Genomic DNA, 18,009 nt, shown 5'->3' with positions numbered 1-18,009 from the left:
TGCAGTTGTGATCGCAGTAACAATTTAAGAACATAGACACTGTTCAAAGGATTTCTGTTGTCTGTCAATATGCAAACAATATGCAATTCCAAATCAAAACAAACACTGTTATTGTGAAATAATTTGGAATATTATAATGAATATTATAAAACAATTTGAAGCTCATTTCACCCACCCTTACTGGATTGGTTTCCCCCAAAAGGTTGGACTATTTTTCTCTAGACCTGCCCTCTCCTGACCACACTAGACTCTCATTGATTTAATTCATGGATGGTGCACAGCATTATTTTTTATTTTAAGTTAACAGAAAAACAGTTGCAAAAGGTTACAGATTCTTCAAAACATGAGTAGATATTTACTAATTTAATCCCCAAAACAAAATGCTCTGTGGCTTGTATGAAGTAAATGAGTGTCCTCTGACCTCTGCAAATAAAAATGCATGTTTATTGTGAGTTTTGACGCCTGATAAAAGTCGTGGTGGACAATATTAGCCTACAGAAATACCTCAGTTGCAGTTGTGTAATCTTGATTGGAGTCAGTTTATTTAACAAGATGTGAAGTGAAGCGTAAATCTCTCTCCTCTGTGCACTGGAGAGGACTTTGACTTGTAAAACTGCCCAGAGAGATTTCAGGTCGAGTCATCGGTGATACATGATAAGATTTGAAGTGACCAGTGAAAACTTCGAGTTCCTCCGCGGTCCTCCTCCCATCAGTAATCCCCCTCCACGGTGACGTCACCGAGGCTTGTCTCCAAAGGGGACGCAGCGTCGAGAGTTGGAGCAGCCAGGCGGCCAGTACGCATCCCAGGACGCAGCATCAGTGTATCCGGGGCTAAAACTTTACCTTCTCTTCGCTACGATTCGGACCGCGTTGGAAACGTATTCAGGAAGAAATGGGTACGTTTTTCACTCACAAATCCCCTCAAACATGCGCTAAAGTATCGCACACGCTTCGCAGTTTGTGTTGTTATTGTTGTTGTTGTGGCTTCAGTTGTGCCATGTTCCAGGGTGCGCCGACGCGACCGATTTCTACTTTTACTACTACGCGCTGCAGGATTAGAGCCGTTTACGTGACCCGGTTCCCCGAGAATGAGCATTAACCACCTGTGGAAAGCGATTAGTGAGATTAAGTGTGTCAGGATTCCTTCAGTCAACACTGTGTTTCAGTGCAGATCAGCTGGATGAAGTCTCCTGTTCCTTCACTGCTGTGCTGAAGAAAAACCTGATTTCATTCTGTTTAGATTATTATTGATGATGCTGCAGTTGCCTTGTTGAAATAGTGCATTTCAAATGTACTTATTTTCATGGTTTTATGGTTTTTCCCCCTTTTAAATGTTTGTATTCTTTTGTTCTAATTTAAAAGTGGCTGATATTTATTTCTGTATTGTTTATCCAACCGTAAATGTTCCCGAAATGTGTGTTTTGTGGGAAAGCGATGACTTTAAAAGGAAAACACATTAGTCAGACTTCATGTGTCATTGCCATAGTTTTGTAATTGCTGAAGGACTGAACCCTGGCTGTCTCAGATCATGCACTGGAGGGGTGAGGTGCCCCTGACATGGGCGTCTGCTCCAGTCAACTGTAAAACTATGATGAACCGTGAAGCAGAAGACACACCAGAAAAACACCCAGTTTTCGCTCCCAAACCGACACAGAATAACCATTTTCACTCTCTCTGTGTTGGCTTTGTGCGACGTCTGGGGCTGAGCTTTGTGTTGTTTGCCACGGTGCAGCAGCTGAAGCCAGTGAGAAACGCAGAGTGTGAGAATGTGTATCTGTGCTCATTAATTTGCTCTGAAGTTCTCACAGAGGCATCTTTGTGCTTCTAATTTGGAGCTGCGCCTTTGTGTCGACTTCAGTGGCTCTTAATGTAGGAGAGGGAAGTTCAGTGAATTCAGAGTGGATGCCATGTGAACTAATTCCCCACAGGAACCCTTTTCACTTTCTCACAGAGGATATAAACTCTGGCAAAGTGACCTTTGTGCATTGTCCACTTACTGAAGCTCCCATTTTATATTCAAAGATTCTTCATGGGTCTGTTATGAGAGTGCAGCCTGTTGCTGTGTATGCACAGATTCATTTGGGCACATGTGAGTTGCTATAAAGTCCACTTTTTGTTGTGTAAGATGCATGGACATATCCGTGTATAGCTGTGCTGCGATTGGCTGATTTGTTAAATACAGAAAACAGATCCTCAAGCCCAAAATAAACAGGATGTCTTGTGTGCAGCAGCGCTGCGATGCAGTGAAGATGTCAGTCGGAGGCTATATGACTTACGTCTGATGTGATTTCATGGTGACCCTCACCTCGCAGAGAGATTCCCCCTCCGTCCTTGGGGGGGTGAACAATATAACAGCGGACAGGCCTGTGCTGAGGATGTGGGAGGGTGATTTGGCCTCAGTCCAATGAGCTCAGTTCAGAGGTCGACGGCGAGTCATTTCGCCACAAATATCTTGTTAGGCTCGGTGTTCGTCCTGTGATAATTACCCAACTCGCAGCATTTGGCTCCTAACAGTCAAATATTGCAATATTTAATGATGTGATACTCTGACTTGCCTCTATTGGCAGCAGGTGTTCAGGAATTTAACTCTCTCCTTGTCCTTCCACTCGTCTCTATCGCCTAAATTTCATTGTTTATGCAAGTAACAATTATTTTTCTTTCTTAAACTAGATTATTTCAATTGATATGGCCTTGTTTATTTCCCAAAATACCTCAGTATATCATATTGTCACACCTTTATCAGGATATGTATCATATGAAGCAGATTCTTGCCAATACACCAACCTAAGATGTTGAAAAACTGACGATAAACAGTGTCGGCCCAAAGATGAAAGCATTCCGTCTTATGATTGTGGTCATTTCATTAAGAAAAAGCATGACGTACTGCAGATGAAAGTGTTTCATCTTTTCCTTGCGGCAGTTCTGCGTCCTCGGAACAAACGCGTCAATTGTTTTGTTTTTATGCTGCATTTCTTGGAAGTGTTTATGACTGGATTTGGAAGAACAGTTTAGATGTCCCCAGCCTTAACCAGATTAATAGTCTTTGCGATCATCTTTTTTATAAACACAATTTAATTATGTGCTTATATAATCTGAAGCCATCTTATGACAGGAGATGTAGCGAATCAATTACGGACATCGCTGTGAACAACCTCTGTTCTATTTGGAGCCAAATCCTGACTGGGAAAAAAAGAGGGGAAGATTGTGTTCTCATATGGAAACTCATCAACTTCTGCGTTTTGTTGTCTGTGAGCAAAGGAAAGGTCAAAGTGGCTGGATATGAACCAGAAGTCAGGGTAAAAAAGAGAGTTAATCACAGCTGACAGTTTTGATGCGTCTTTAAATAAACCTCTTGCTGTTATTGACCTCATGCACATGCATGAAAGTGATCGTTACATTATCATAGTGACGACTGCATTACTAAATATGATCCACACACACACACAGTCTTCATAATGACTTACATGTGTGTCTGGGACATGTCTCCAAGGTGTCAGCTGTTTTTGTGCATTCCCTCTGTCTTTTTGAGTAAGGATGTCTGTAAAGTGTCTGATTATTAAGTCCACGCATCAGCAGTGATAACTGTCCCAGACACACACACACAGTGGACAGTGTGTGTTGTGACCCTTCATCCTGAGTGTGAGGAGGAGAGGAAAGGCTGCTCATGCTGAGTCAGCAGAGGTGTGTGTGTTTCTCTGCTTTTGCAATCAACAGCTTGTCAACTTTTGGCAAAGCATTAACACAGATAAGTGGGAGATTTCCACCCGTTCTGCTTTTCTTTCTTCTTTTTAAACTTGGTTCATGTGATGTTGGCGGTTATCTGCACATGCTTGTGCTCCTGAGGGTGCTTTCATACCAAGCTTGTTGTTGCACAAATCGGGGGCGTTTCGCCCCTAGATCTAGGGTGGCCCTGAGGTGCAAAACACATATGCAAATCAAAAAACGCAACTCATAAAGCACAAATGCAAATCACAAAATACAAACGCAAATCAAAAAACACAAATCATAGTGATTTGCACCTCAGGGCCACCGTATAGATCAGTTCTAGTTTATGCTTTATTCATAGTGTGGACCCTCATAGCCCATTACTCTAACCTTAACCATCACTTTTTAAGATGTAATGACCAGCCAAAATGTCCTTTATGAAATTTTGCAGCTCTAGAAATGAGAGAAGATGCCGTGTGTAACTCTTGGAGTTTGGTTTTGTTGTTGTTGATGTTATTTTCCTGCCTCTGTTTGATCTTCAGGAACAGAAACTATTTGTGTGTTGCATCCTTCGTCTGAAAATAAGTTCTGTCAAGCAATACTATCAGAACTGTCTGTATGGGTGTTCGTGTGTATACAGCAGCAACACAGGGGTAGAAGTCACTTGTGAAACTTTTTTGCGGGGGCTTCTTTGTGTCATACTTAAACATGTTTGCAACAATCTGTCTTGAGGCAGAATGAATCACAAAGAGAGAGTCAGGTGGTGCTGTGTGAACTCCTTTCACAACAATGTAACAAGCATTTGTTTACATGTAAACGTTGTGCACAACAGTCAAGATTTCCTCTCCCTTGTCATAATGTTTATTGGCTGTCACTTTTACTTAAAGTCTTAAAAGAATTGAACGGGGGGAGCACAAGTCAGTCCATGGGTGACTTTGCGTACGTGTGTTCGTGTGTGCAAGTCCGCCACACTGCCACATGCTAGAGAAAAAAGGGACATGATTTAAATATCTGAAAATACTCGCCAAATATAAAAGAGCCAAGCATCTCAGTTATGCAGAGGCAGCTGAACTCTGGGGTTATATGAAACATGCCAGAGATACAATCTGTCCTTTATCTTATCTGCAAGACTTCAGGAAAACACCCATGACTATCGTGGTTAAACTGTCAAATATATGCATAATAAGGCCTGATTCTGATTTGTTTTTTTTTTTGGGACAATCTTGGCGTCAGTATGCAGCATATAGAGTGCAGAGGTGATATTTAGCACAGGAACAGCGATCTGTAGCAGAGTTTTGTTCACAGTCAGATGACTGTTCCAGAAAGCCTGTGGGGAATAATGGGGTTGGGGGGGGGGGGAACCAAAGAGTCTCAGGCAGCAGCTGACAAACAATTAACCAACTCATTCAACAGTCCTCCAGCCCCACTGCAGGCTTTTATGTATTAAACGCCTCCGTAGCAATGTGCATGACTGGATTATGTATTGTGTATATATATTTATATAAATCTGGTCTGACTTGAATAGTTGAAAGATTAAATACAAGTCAAAAAGTGTGAAAAGACGGGTGGCGAGACCATGATGCAGATTCCACACTCTTCATATCACATGATTCACTGATTCCATGGTCAGTACTGATTTCCCAGAACAGCCTAATTTATCTTGATAAACAAGTTGTTTTGTTTGGTTTACTGGATGATGCACTTATAATACTGACAATGGACTGATGAGGAAACCACAACAATTCTCCACTTGGTACAAGAAGCCAATTATTATGAAATTATTGATTTACAAAGCCTAGTATTGCATTTAGCAAATCTAAATTACCCTTTTTTTTTCTAAAACTGTGCGACCAAACAAAATATGACTTTCTAGCTAATTGCTCACAGCCTGCTGTGGTCAGGTATTAAAATCCAATCCAATCCATTACAACTTTATTGACCTCCGCCAAGGAGGTATATGTTTTAGCTGGTGTTTGTCTGTCTGTCTGTTACCAACATAACCTCGATAAGTCATGGACGGATTTGGATAAAATATTCAGGAAATGTCCACAATGGGACCAGGAACAAGTGATTACATTTTGGCCGTGATCCGTAGACGCTATCACCATTTTTATTGCTATTTTGTAGGCACTGAGGTGCCTTGGCAGAGGTCTGCGCTCTCCGAGTGCCCCAAGTACTCCAAGTACTTTAAAGACAACACAGTTGGCCAAAGTGCTGTACACAGACATCTACAAATAAAAATGTAAAAAACAACTTAAAAAAAGCAAAAAGAAAAAACAGGTTTTGAGAGAGGACTTAAAAACAGGAAGTGAGTCGGCCTGATGTGCAAAGGCAACTTATTCCACAGTTTCGGGACAGAGACTGTCACCAAAGAGTTTCCTCTTTGTCTTAAGTACAACTAACATCTGCCGACCTGAGAGAGCATGAAGGAGCGTACAACTGAAGCAGGTCGGACAGATCACTGTGGAGCAAGACTATGAAGACGGAGAATTTTAAAATCAATCCAGAAGCGAACTGGGTGCCAGTGAAGTGCTGCTAATTAATAATAAGTAATGTGCTCTGGATGCTGCTTGTAATGTTTGTTCCCTACAGCAGCTCCATTAGGCCTTCACATTGTATGTCAGAAACTAAATCCAGATTCCAGGACTGATTGTTTTTATACTCTCAGTGAGCAGATAAGGCCGTGGATGTGCACCAGTTAAGACGGTTGACAAACACTTTAGCTGTGAAAGAAGGAGTAGGAGAAAGTAGGAGGAGAAGTGAGAAGAAATTATAGGGAGCCCAGCTAATTCCCCCTCTAAGATTATCTGTGAGGAGTGAAATCAGAATGCATTAGTCTGCTTTTCAACTGTGAGAGTCTGTAGGATTGAGCTTTTGGCCGTGCGCCCAACTGAATGTATTCAACCCTCCACAGATAGGTCTTTGTCCTCAGCGCTTTTTACGCAGCTGCTAAACAACCGTAAGACAAAAGCATCTGGGGTACCCCAGCAGACCAATGAGAAGTGTTCACCATATGAAGAACTGTGCCAGAAGCCATTTGGATGCAGCCAAATGCTACGCTTGGGATCAATTAAGAAGGAATTTCAATGAATAGTCATGTAACCCTTGACTTTTCCGAAAATTCCGCTTGATAATATCTGTGCAATAATACCATCACACGGCGAAGCTTGCGTCGATTTCATCACGGCTTGTGTTGCGTTTATCTCAGATGAGGAAGACGACGCACACGGCTGTTGTTTGTGTTTGTTTGTGTTGGTTTGTGGTGCCGCATGTGACACAGTGAAACTCAGTGAGTTAGAGGCCACTGGGGGACAGTTTTCTCTCCTGCTATGAATCATATTCCTGCCAAAGGAGAACAATTTTCCGAGTGACAGTTTTCATTCTTGGTGTTATTATCCTCCAGAGAAGAGCCTGATAGGAAAGGAAGAGGCGCTTCTGCCAAGCAGATGAAAATCAGCAATGGCTGAGCTTTTCATAAAGTGACAGCTGAACCCCATGGCTGTGAAAGAGACTGTTAGGGCTTCAAAGGCAGGCTGTTTGGAGGGATTTAAAGAGATGGATTTAAATTTGACTAAAAAGCTGAAAGCAGGAATTAAAGAAAAAACTGTATCCGTTTTATATGCAATACCCTAAACCCACAAAAGTGAATCATTATTTTATAGTAGTGTGATGCTTTTACCATTTGCACATGTTTTTTAGGGGACTACAGCAAAGACACACTCGGGGAGGATAGGAAATCTTAGATGTTTATGTCTGAAAAACAGCTTGACACCATGACACTGTATAACCACACATAAACCTCAGGAGAGATCAGTGAGCTGGAATAATAATAATAATAATAATAATACAGCTCCACCGCTGAGAGTTCTCATAAGTCATCTTAGCTTTTGACCTCCACACTATGGGAAAATGGTATTGTAACAATAGACGGGGGCCACAGCTGAACGTATAGAAGTGATACTGTGACGGTGGAGCATCTGGAGCGCACGGAGCAAGCTTTCTGCAAATGTGTTTAGAGAGAAGGAGTGTGTGTGTGTGTGTGTGTGTGTGTGTGTGTGTGTGTGTGTGTGTGTGTGTGTGTGTGTGTGTGTGTGTGTGTGTGTGTGTGTGTGTGTGTGTGTGTGTGTGTGTGTGTGCGTGTGTGTGTGTGTGTGTGTGTGAAAGTGTGTGTAGAAGGCAATCCTCAGTTTCTGTAGATTGCCGTTTGCTTGCTGTTGTGGGGCATGTTAAAAAAATACACATTTACGAAGTACTTCAGGGTTCAAATGGATCAATATTATTATGTACTTTTGTATATTATTAGAGCCAGATATATATAAGTGAGTTGTGTTTTCAGTATGTGTAGAGTTGCAATAAGTGCCATTCATTTTCTATAAAGTCCCATGGAAAGTTTCCAATTTGGATTATTTCCCAAATTCCCAAACTAAAAGTTTCTGGCAAGTTTCCTCCCCGTTGTAACCCTAAGTGTGTGTGTGTGTATGTTAAGCGTTCATTTGTGAGAGTAAATGTTGACACTGAGAACGGTGGTAAAGCAGCATCACTTCACATTAAGGTTTCCACTTTGCACACAAGGTTTTTACATGCTGTAAAATGTCTGCTCCTAAGGGCTTAAAGTAATAATATAATGGATTGACCTATTTTTGCAGAGGTCACAGGGGTCAGAATATACAGTATACCAACCACGAGAAAGAGAAAAAGCCTCTTATTTACTGTATTTACTTTACTTGGTTAACACTTAAAGCTGCAGTCTGAGATATTTGTTGTGTCATTATTTGTGGGCTGCATCCTTTTTATTAACTTCTCAAACGCTTCGTGGACGATTCTTTGTGTTTTACTATTAGTTTTACGATTCTTTACTAGCATAATGCTGCTGTTGGTTCCGTCTCTCTTGAGTTAAATGAATCATTTCATGTGTGCAGCGATGGCGTCATGAGATCTTAAATAGGTCTATACTGAGAAACCTGGAGAGAGTCGTGTGGAGCTGCATCAGCATTCAAACAATGGTTTGAATCTTATAGACTTTTTTCGTCGGGATGAAAGTGTCAGGATACAAACAACTCTGTCCCTCCAGGATCCAGCCCCCAGGACACATGGACTTTGAGACGCAGGGAGCAGCCCCATGTAGAAGCATTAAAATGATCTGTGTGCCGGCTTCTCTGTTGTCATAGCGTCAGCAATGAATCCTGACACTGTGGGGTCTGACAGACAGACTGACTGACGGGTCTGGATGAGTATCACCGACTGGGGCTGAAAAGGGGAGGTCCGTGCTCCTTCTAATGAAGGAGAAAGTGCTAGAGGTTTTCAAATGTATAAGATTTTGGGGTCAGGGGTGAGAGGTTAGCAGCGTGGGGGCAGAGAACAATAGGACAGGCGAGAGCAACACAGAGAAAGCGATCCCAGCAGCTGGGGGAGACACGGGGGAGGGTGGGGAGCTGTTCATGGGAAGTAACCCCAAGATTAGCTGGAGAGTCTGGTCTGCTGTCTCCATGTCGCTGTGCTTCATTATGACTCTATTGTGTGTGTGTGAGAGCGCGAGTGAGTGCGTTCACATGCCGATGCTCTGTGCAACAAGTAGGCTGTGAAAGACTGTTTCCAATCCTCCTCCTCCTCCTCTGACATGGCAGCAGATGTAGTGTGAGAGTCAGAAAATGTGATTTGTGGAGAGGAACAAAGTGTGTGACGGCAAATATCTGATGTTTTCACACTCTTTATCTGCCTCCTGATGCCGCGTTCCATTCCACATTTTCCCCTCATAAATACAGCGTTAAATTAATTTGTTTCACAATGCAGCAGTCTGGAAATTCCCTCTATTTCGACAGATAATTTCCATTTCTTTGTGTCAGGTTTGACATTATTATTAGTGTAATAATGAACCCAAACAGGATGCTCTTGTTGCCTCATTTCCATAATATCCCAATTGAATTGTTACAGTATGAGATCAAACAAACAAACTCACTGCTGCCTTGTCAGTTAACGCACAAGAGACAACTCAGTTGTCTTTGTTTTGCAGCTAAATATAACAAATGCTTATGTCGCTAGGTTTTGTATTTAAAGGATTAACACCAGTCGCGTGCTGTTAATTGGTTGAGATAAAGAGACATAAAGGTATGCTAATCTGATTAGAGGAACTTCAGTGATTATATTTACATGAAGCAGTTAAAAGTTCACCGTAAATAGGTGACGATGTAAATGGGAAACTGATTGCAAGTGTTTGTCGTGTCCTTTAAAATTGATGTTTGTGTTGTTGTGTACTGCTTATTTCAACGGACGTTTTATGAATCACAGACATTAGTGACCAGCCTTAAAGGTCCAGTGAGTAAGAAATACTGACATCTAATGGTGAGAATGCAGAGTGCAACTACAGGAGGACTCTTCTCCTCAGCCTTCCTTCCCTTTCCCGAGTACGTCAGGTTACTATGGCGGCCTTCACACATACCAGAGAGGATTTAAACACATTCACAACTCACTCCTCTGTTCCGCTCTCCTTGTTTCTCTCTCTCTCTTTGCTGGTTCCTACTTCTTCTTCTTTGGTTGGTTTCTGCATCTGATTTATGTTATTCTTTGTTTGCGTAGTGTACTTACACTTCAAACTGCATGTCCGCTTGGGCTGCTGTACCCATGCGGTGGCATAAGATGTAAAGCAGGGCCCTTGGCCAAAGTACATACTCTGCAAGAACTGTCCCAGGGCTGCGAGTAAAAAGAATGATGTCGTTAGTTTCCGTGTCTGACAACTATTGTGTGATTGGCCAGAAATTATAAGTGGTCATGGTTAATGCATAAAAACATTTAATGCGGAAATGTTGTCATTTCCTCTGAGGAATTCCCAGGAGTTCTGCACTTGAGTTTCTCATGAAGTATGAACTGTAATGACCAGTTTTTTTTGTTTTGTTTTTTTAAAGCAATCATATGCTTATTAAAACACACACCCTCCTAAATGTTACACACTGGACCTTTAATGTGTGTTTTTCTCTGGATTAAGATTACTGTTTGGTTGCTTGTAAAACAGCTGAATAACACCCCAAAGTGTATTTCTGAAGCCCTCTTTTTTTTTCACCCACAGGCGCCTATATTTATGTGTATTTTCATTATTCTTGGCCAAAGTGTTATCACAGTAGAAATGAGGTTATTATGTAGCATTATTCTAACTGGATAATTGAGTTATAATGGAGGTGTTTGTTTGCTATACCTCCTGCCTGGTTCACTGGCTCCATCATGTGAGATTGGCGAGTGGATCACAAAGACGGCAAAAGCAGACCAGAATATTTTTTTGAACGCTGAAACAAAACCACTATGATGCAAAAAAAAAAAAAAAAAGTTACTTCTGTGTAAAATGGCAGAAGTTCATAGCCTGAATGGGGGGTTACAAAATATAAAGAAAGACTTCTGTCTCCCTCCCTTTTGTCTGCATAACTCTTTTGCAGGTTTCCGTTTCAGTTTACCTGGCAATGGTTTTATTTATTGACTCCAAGTTGAGATTTCTGAGACCCGTTCCAAGCGGCGGCTTTCTGCGCAGCCAAACCATTGTGGCTGTTTCCAGCTTACTATAAGCAAAGGAGCCACGGTAATATGAAGCATCTGTGGCTCTTGTGCTCCCTTCAACGCGCTGAGGCCAAAACCACAGTGGCTGTGGATGTGCCAGAGAGTCAGCGATGTGAGGTCATTTCTAGAGGGGAAAAAAAACATGGCTGCCAGCATCGCTAGGCGAGTGTTAAGCGCTGTTTCCAGACCTGACACGTTAGTTACACAGACATGCAATTAGAGAAGTGCTGAGTCAAATACTCTCGGCATTGTTTGGTCAATCGCTTATAATTACAGTGGAGACGCACACGCGAAATCTATGTGGAAATTATATTGTGGAAGAACTGCCAAGAAACAAAGTATGTCTCTGTTAATAATGGTTGAAACTGAAGAGAGGTTGGATTTCCACCATGCGCTGAAAGAAGAATGTGTACGTGAGGGTCTTTTCCTCTTGTGGTGAAGTTCTCCAACAGGAAGAACATTGTGACGCACCAGATGCTGGGGTTGGAGTTTGTTTTTTTCGATTTTGAATCTTAAATATGTCATCCTGGGCTCATAAATCCTCAACTATAATATCTGAACTCTCAATGAACAATATGTACAGTATATCGTCTCTGTCTCTATGCCATATATAATATCATTTCAAAGTATGGGGTTGCAGATTATATTTGATTTCCAGACATTGTGGGTTTGCAAAAAAGGGAACTGCACACATAAAAAAACTGAATAATTAAAGTGTCTAAAGTTCTCTGATTTTTTCTACTATTTCTATATTTGGTATATATCTGGTTTCTTTTCATTTTGGTTTGTGGACAAAACAAGAACGGGGGTTTTGGGCAACACAGATGGACATTTTTCAACATTTTATGGACCAAACAACCAATCGAATCATTGAGAAAAGTGCTGATGAAAGTAATCGGCCTAAATGTGGCCACATTCTTTGCAAGTTGACTGGTAGATGGAGGCAAACGGGCGTAAAACGAACAACCGTTCACTCTCACCATTTAATCAACCTCTGCATGTTTCTGGACTGTGAGAGGAAACCAGAGGAGCTGGCGAAAACCCACACACACATCTTTTTCCGACTGGGTCGTGCACCCAGGTCATTTTGCCGCAAGGCAACAGTGCTAACCGCTACACCGCTGTTTGGCCCTGTCCTTCGAACCATTTTTCCTCATTTACAGCTTTGTGACAGAGCCAACAGGGAACCATGAGGCTCATTATAGCCCACTGTGGTTTTCCTCTCTTACTGTCACATGTCTTGCCATAGTGAATGATTGACATTAAGCATATTAATGTTTTCATTGCAGACCAAGGATTACATTTCCTTCGTATATGAGAGATTTGGTTAGTCCCTGTCATCGTATGGCAATATGTGTTTAACTCCATCCAACATCCATCCATCACCTACCTCTTTATCCTCCACCAGAGGGTCACAGGGTCTCAGCTGACACAGGGCGATAGGCGGGGTAAAACCCTGGACAGTTCGCCAGTCCATCGCACATAGAGATAAACAACCATTCACTCTCACATTCACACCTATGGTTCCCAAATCTGCATGTTTTTGGACTGTGGGAGGAAGCCGGAGAACTCGGAGAACCCGGAGAAAATCCATGTGCACAGAACATGCAGAAAGGCCCTTGTTCCAACCGGGGCTCGAACTAACCACTACGCCAACCGTGTGACCTTTGATGCAGAAGTTATTTAGCATAAGTCGTATATAGATTTGGTAAAGCTCTTGTTCTGCTGTAGACCCACAGCAGAGGAAAGTGGGCCAGCAAACAAGCGAATAGATCTGTGTAATGGCTTAGTAGTGCTGTGCTTTTGTAGACCAATCAATGACCAAATTTAAGCGCTCTAAACATGAGAACATAGAGAGAACATTGACCTACAGTGGGACTGCGCTTAGATTTAGGTCAGTGATGCTGTTGACTGCATTACAAGTGTTCACTGTTAAAAACAGTAAAGGGAGTGTTTTAATCCATTATTTTGACTATCGTTTCGGTTTTCCTTCTCTTTTACAGTGCACGTACTTTCTATTTCACAGTCAGTCACACCTCGCATGAGCCACTCCACACGCTTCTTTGAGCTTTGGTTTCTCCTCCGGTGTAGTGAGCCTGCGTTCTCAGACTGATGTGAGTGGTGCTTAGGTCTGGACCACAGACTTGAACTCCCTGAGAAAACCATTCCTCAGTGTGAGCCAAGCTGTGCGCAGGTCCTCACGGGTGACTGAACACTGAGGAGCCCTCGGGGCCCCCAGTCTCTCGGCATAAATGGTTGACCCACAATGAAGCTCTCCCCGTCTCCATTTGTGTGAGCTTCATCATCATTCAGATTGTGTCCTCGAGTAGGGGCGTGGCGCTGTCTCGCACTGTAGCTGAGAAAGCAGCGCTCGGGCCTTTTCCTCCCTGCTTTCACATGATTATTCCCACAGCCACTCTTAGCTTGTCACAGTGTTGGTGACACCGGCATGGTGGTGTCGCAGTCTAATTAGGCCTTTTCTCTTCACGAGTCTTAACATGCCTGTCTTTTAATTCATCTCGTACTTCACATATTATGCCTGTCATTAAATTTGCATGACAATCATGACTACTATATATATATATATATACATATATACACACGATGTGAAATAAGCAAAACTTTGATATAGTTAGTGAAGAAAGTCAAAACCTGATCCGTAAATACTGACTACTGAATCGTGTAGCATTAGTTGCATCTTATGAATTATTTGTAAGCCTATCACATAATTAAATCAATAATATTCAATTGTTAATCCTGTAGTGCATAACTTTAATATATGATCTCTGTTACATTCAAACCAGTGTCAAATGAGTTTAAACAATACTGATCAAGCCTGTCGGCTCCACATGAGTGGACCTGGTCACGCTTCTGTTCTGCTGCTGTATACACACAAACGCTCCCACAGTCAGGTCTGATGTATTGGTTAACTTAGAATACTAATATTGTTACCAAAGTTGACCAAATAAGAACAGCGACAGAATAGTAACTACAGCAAAAATCACTAAACTGACACCCGACAGGAAACAGACAAAAAAGACAAAATACTGTTTATTTGATCTGTATAGAATCAGGCAGGTGTACACTCTTAGAAATAAGGGTTCCAAAAGGGTCCTTCTATAAGGGCTGAGGTTCTACCTGGAACCATTTGCTTCTGAAAAACCCTTTCCGGAAGAAAGTGTTTTTAAGGGTTCTTGGTAACACTAATGGTTCCTGTAAGAACCATTTTGATCCAGAGAACCCTTTAAAACCCCTGTCCTGAATAAAGGGTTTTAAAAGGGTTCTTGGTGGAACCCTCCAAAAGGGTTCTTGGTGGAACCCTTATAAAAAGGTTCTACCTGGAGCCAAAAAGGGGTTCTCCTGAGGACAAACCGAAGAACCTTATATGGTTCTAATTAGCACTTTTATTTCTAAGAGTGTAATGTCAAATCATATCCATATGCAGTTGAACTGTGAAGAATGACCATTTGTCACATTGACATTGCCACACTCCTCCTTTTGTGTTAAAACTCTCAAATTGCTAATTTTTTAACTAAGATCATGTTTATACTAGGATTATTTCTGAAGACGGATCAGATTGCATGCATGTCTTTATGTGAAACACATGTTGAGGCCAAGGTGAAGGATATAAATACTGTTTCAACATCACAAATTAAATTGTGTTCATAGTTTGCCTTTGGGGAGAGAGCAGGTTTTTTTTCCCCCTAGAGTTGTCTGAAAAGATCTGACCACGCCTGATGCACAATGTTTCTCACAAAACTTCAAATAGAACACTTGTGACTTCTACCATGTGTAGTTATATAAAAAAGACAAAAGTAACCAGAGTCAATGTTGAGTCATAGATGCAGAGAGAGACGAGGATTTCCCACACTCATGTGTTGTCCATGAAGTCATAATGTACTGAATAACAGTTCAAATGTAAACAACTTAAATCTCTGTAATTCTTTCCCTCTTTTGCGTTGGATGAGGATGGTGGTTTCACATCAGCTCTTGAAAGGGCCCCCCTGATGCTTATGTTTGCCTCTGGTCAAACATCTTGCTGTCCATATACACTCATGCATCACTACATAGTCTTTACGCACACAGTTACTTGGAAGTGCTTGAGTGTAGTGCTGTTTTAAAGCCTCTCATCATCTCGCAAGCCCGGCTTCCTCTGAATCAGCTGCATTTCTCTCACATAAAGTGTTCAAAGAGCTATCTCTTCAGTGTCCGGGGGGGGGGGGGGCTCTGTTCGCAAATTCACGAGGATGATGTCAGCTTGCCTGGTGTTTTTTTTTACGGGGCCTGTCGGTGAAAAACGCTTTCAGATTAGTGCAGCATTTGTTGTTGTGGGATCCCCGCTAAGTTCACTTCCCTGACCCCTAAGGCTCCCCCTCCCCTGCTGATCCCGCTCCTCTCTGAGGTCTGGTATCCGTGAGAAGCCCCCTCTTCATCGCCACTCCAGCAAACCCCCCCCCCCCCCCCCCATCACTTCACCACTGAAAGACCATTCTCTCATTAGCATGCCCCTGGGGCTCCTCAGCCTGCTGTTGCCAAACAAACCCAGCCAAGATTTTCTTCCTCATCTCCCTCTCACTGTCTGTTCCTCCGGCCATCGCTTGCCATCCATCTCCCTGTGTCCCTGTTATACTCAACAAATAGTTTCGCACTACATCATCCTCTTTGCGTTTGTTGTACTCTCTCACTTGTTATCAACTCCTTCACCCTGTCTCAAATTTCATCACGTCGTGTCTCCCCTTCACATCCTCTCTGGATCTTTTGGTTCATTCGCACATTATTTCCTCTGTTGTTTTACGTCAGCACCGGAGGACACATCCATTTTTCCCCCCCTGTTTAGGAAATGTTGATCTGCCTCCCTCTCCTTTCCGGTGTCGTTTTATGTGTGTGTTAAAAGCCACCAGATGGAGGAAAGACAGCGGTCAAAGTTTGCTATAATGCATGCTGAAGGAGCAGAGGCCATATGGTGCAAATCAGAAGATGAAGGGCTCAGCCGCGGTCAACTTACACACACACACTTACATAAGAACATGGTAATTGCGTGCCTATATGCCACAAATTCTGTCCACAATCCACTTTCTTCACATCGCTCTTCGTGGTACAATGAGGAAAAAAGTACACATTTATGTGAGTCAAGATGAATTCCAATACAGTAAACATATAATTGGTAGATTAAGGAACACACAAAATAAGCCTCATCTGAAGAAAACCCTGCATCCAGGAAGTGTGATTTACAGCGGTGCCTTCATGAGGCAGGATGCGATGGGAAGAGTAAATGTGGAGGAGAGACCCAAAGCGAGGGAGAGGGAGAGAGAGAGAGAGGGAGGGAGGAAGCAGTAGAGGCGAGAGTAAGGGAGAGATAGGAAGAGAGACTTTGCTGCAAGAAAGCATTTTTGCTGGATGTGAGAAAAACAACCATGGAAACTCCATCAGAGGAAAACCAAGACCAGTGGCCGGACAAAAGAGGTACCAATGAGCGCTCACAAAGAGCCAATGCAGTTCTTTTCACTGCTGTGTTTACTGGGGCTTTAACCTTCCCCTGACTGCTTGGTTTCTCTGGTAGATTTTTTTTCTCAGCATTGGCTTTATCAGTTGTGTTCAAGTCTGGAGGTGTCAAAATGAAAAATTTGCATCACCCAGCTGTGGATGTCAGGGACCATGTGCTCTGCTTGTATTGTATCTGTGCTTTTTCTTTTACTGTATGGTCTAATTAGTTGGAAGTGTTTCTCGTGCGATGTTTTTAGCAGACCTCGCTCCTGTTGCCGCTGGCCCGTCATCACAATTCTGTCACTTTTAAGGACGATAAGCCTGTTGCAGAATCAGCAGCAGATCAATCAAACCTCAGGGTGCATCTGAGCTGTTTTGCCCGGGGCGGACCGATGATTAATGAGGTGGATGGGGCGCTGGCAAGGACGATGATAAATGAAGCAGACATTACCAGTCTCACAAATAGACAGTCTTGAGGGCTGTGCACACGAAAGCCAGAGTGTCATTAACTTGTTCGCCCCTTCTTGTAGAAATCAGCAGGAGTCATTGATTTTTCGTTTTTTTTGCTCTTTCTATTGAACCAGTGGTAAACTGTGCATCTACAGTTATGGGTTAAGGGTTGTCATCTTTGAGCAGTCAGTAAATAGAGAACACGCTCAGCACACCCAGAGGTGAAGCTGGCTTTGTTCAACCAAGTGATAGAATCAGTAAATCCTCACATTTAAGGAGCTATCACTGTCATTTTCTGATCTATGGAACGCTAAAGCACTCTTTTATTTCCCCAACTACAGACTTTTGTCGTGTTTAATTGCGTTTAATTACCTCTGCTAATTTTGTCTTTATTCTGTTTGCTACATAACTTCCTAATTAGTGGAAATGATGTGGTTTTATTTTGAAAGTAGGCATGAAAAAGTGATCAAAAACGGAGGGGGAAGTGGGATGATGAAAGCTTCCCCACCCAGACTCTAACTCCAACCAATGATACAATTATATGGCTGGTGTTGTAAATTATCAGGCCATTGTTGGTGTCTCAATCTTTCTTTTTTTATGTGGAGCTGTTGATGTAGAAACCTTAGAGCAGGTTGGGAATGGAAATTAAAGGTTGGAATTTCTCATTCTGCTTGTCTCCAGATGCACATTAACTATCAGCTGTTATGGCTATCACAGCTCCTTTATCAGTGTGTTATCTTTGCACGTCTCGCTCAGCTTCTTTCACATGCAGCTGTCTGTGAGCTGCAGTCAACGGCTATTAGCCGACTAAGTTTCCGATGCTGAATACGT

The 18,009-nt window shown here is 42.4% G+C and overlaps 1 protein-coding gene across 2 annotated transcripts in view; it reads left to right on the top strand.

The window, feature by feature from the left end:
- Positions 1–760: 760 nt before the first annotated feature.
- Positions 761–18,009, top strand: part of gpm6bb (glycoprotein M6Bb) — a 30,127-nt gene continuing 12,878 nt past the window's right edge. For both annotated transcript variants that reach the window (XM_083908874.1, XM_083908875.1), the window contains exon 1: positions 761–896. In XM_083908874.1, coding sequence (XP_083765000.1) covers positions 893–896 — 4 coding nt within the window. In that variant the 5' untranslated portion in view covers positions 761–892. The remainder of the gene's footprint in view (positions 897–18,009) is intronic.

The sequence above is a fragment of the Microchirus variegatus genome, assembly GCF_963457635.1.
Source record: "Microchirus variegatus genome assembly, chromosome: 22".
Lineage (NCBI taxonomy): Eukaryota > Metazoa > Chordata > Actinopteri > Pleuronectiformes > Soleidae > Microchirus > Microchirus variegatus.
This window is presented reverse-complemented; position numbering and strand designations above follow the sequence as displayed.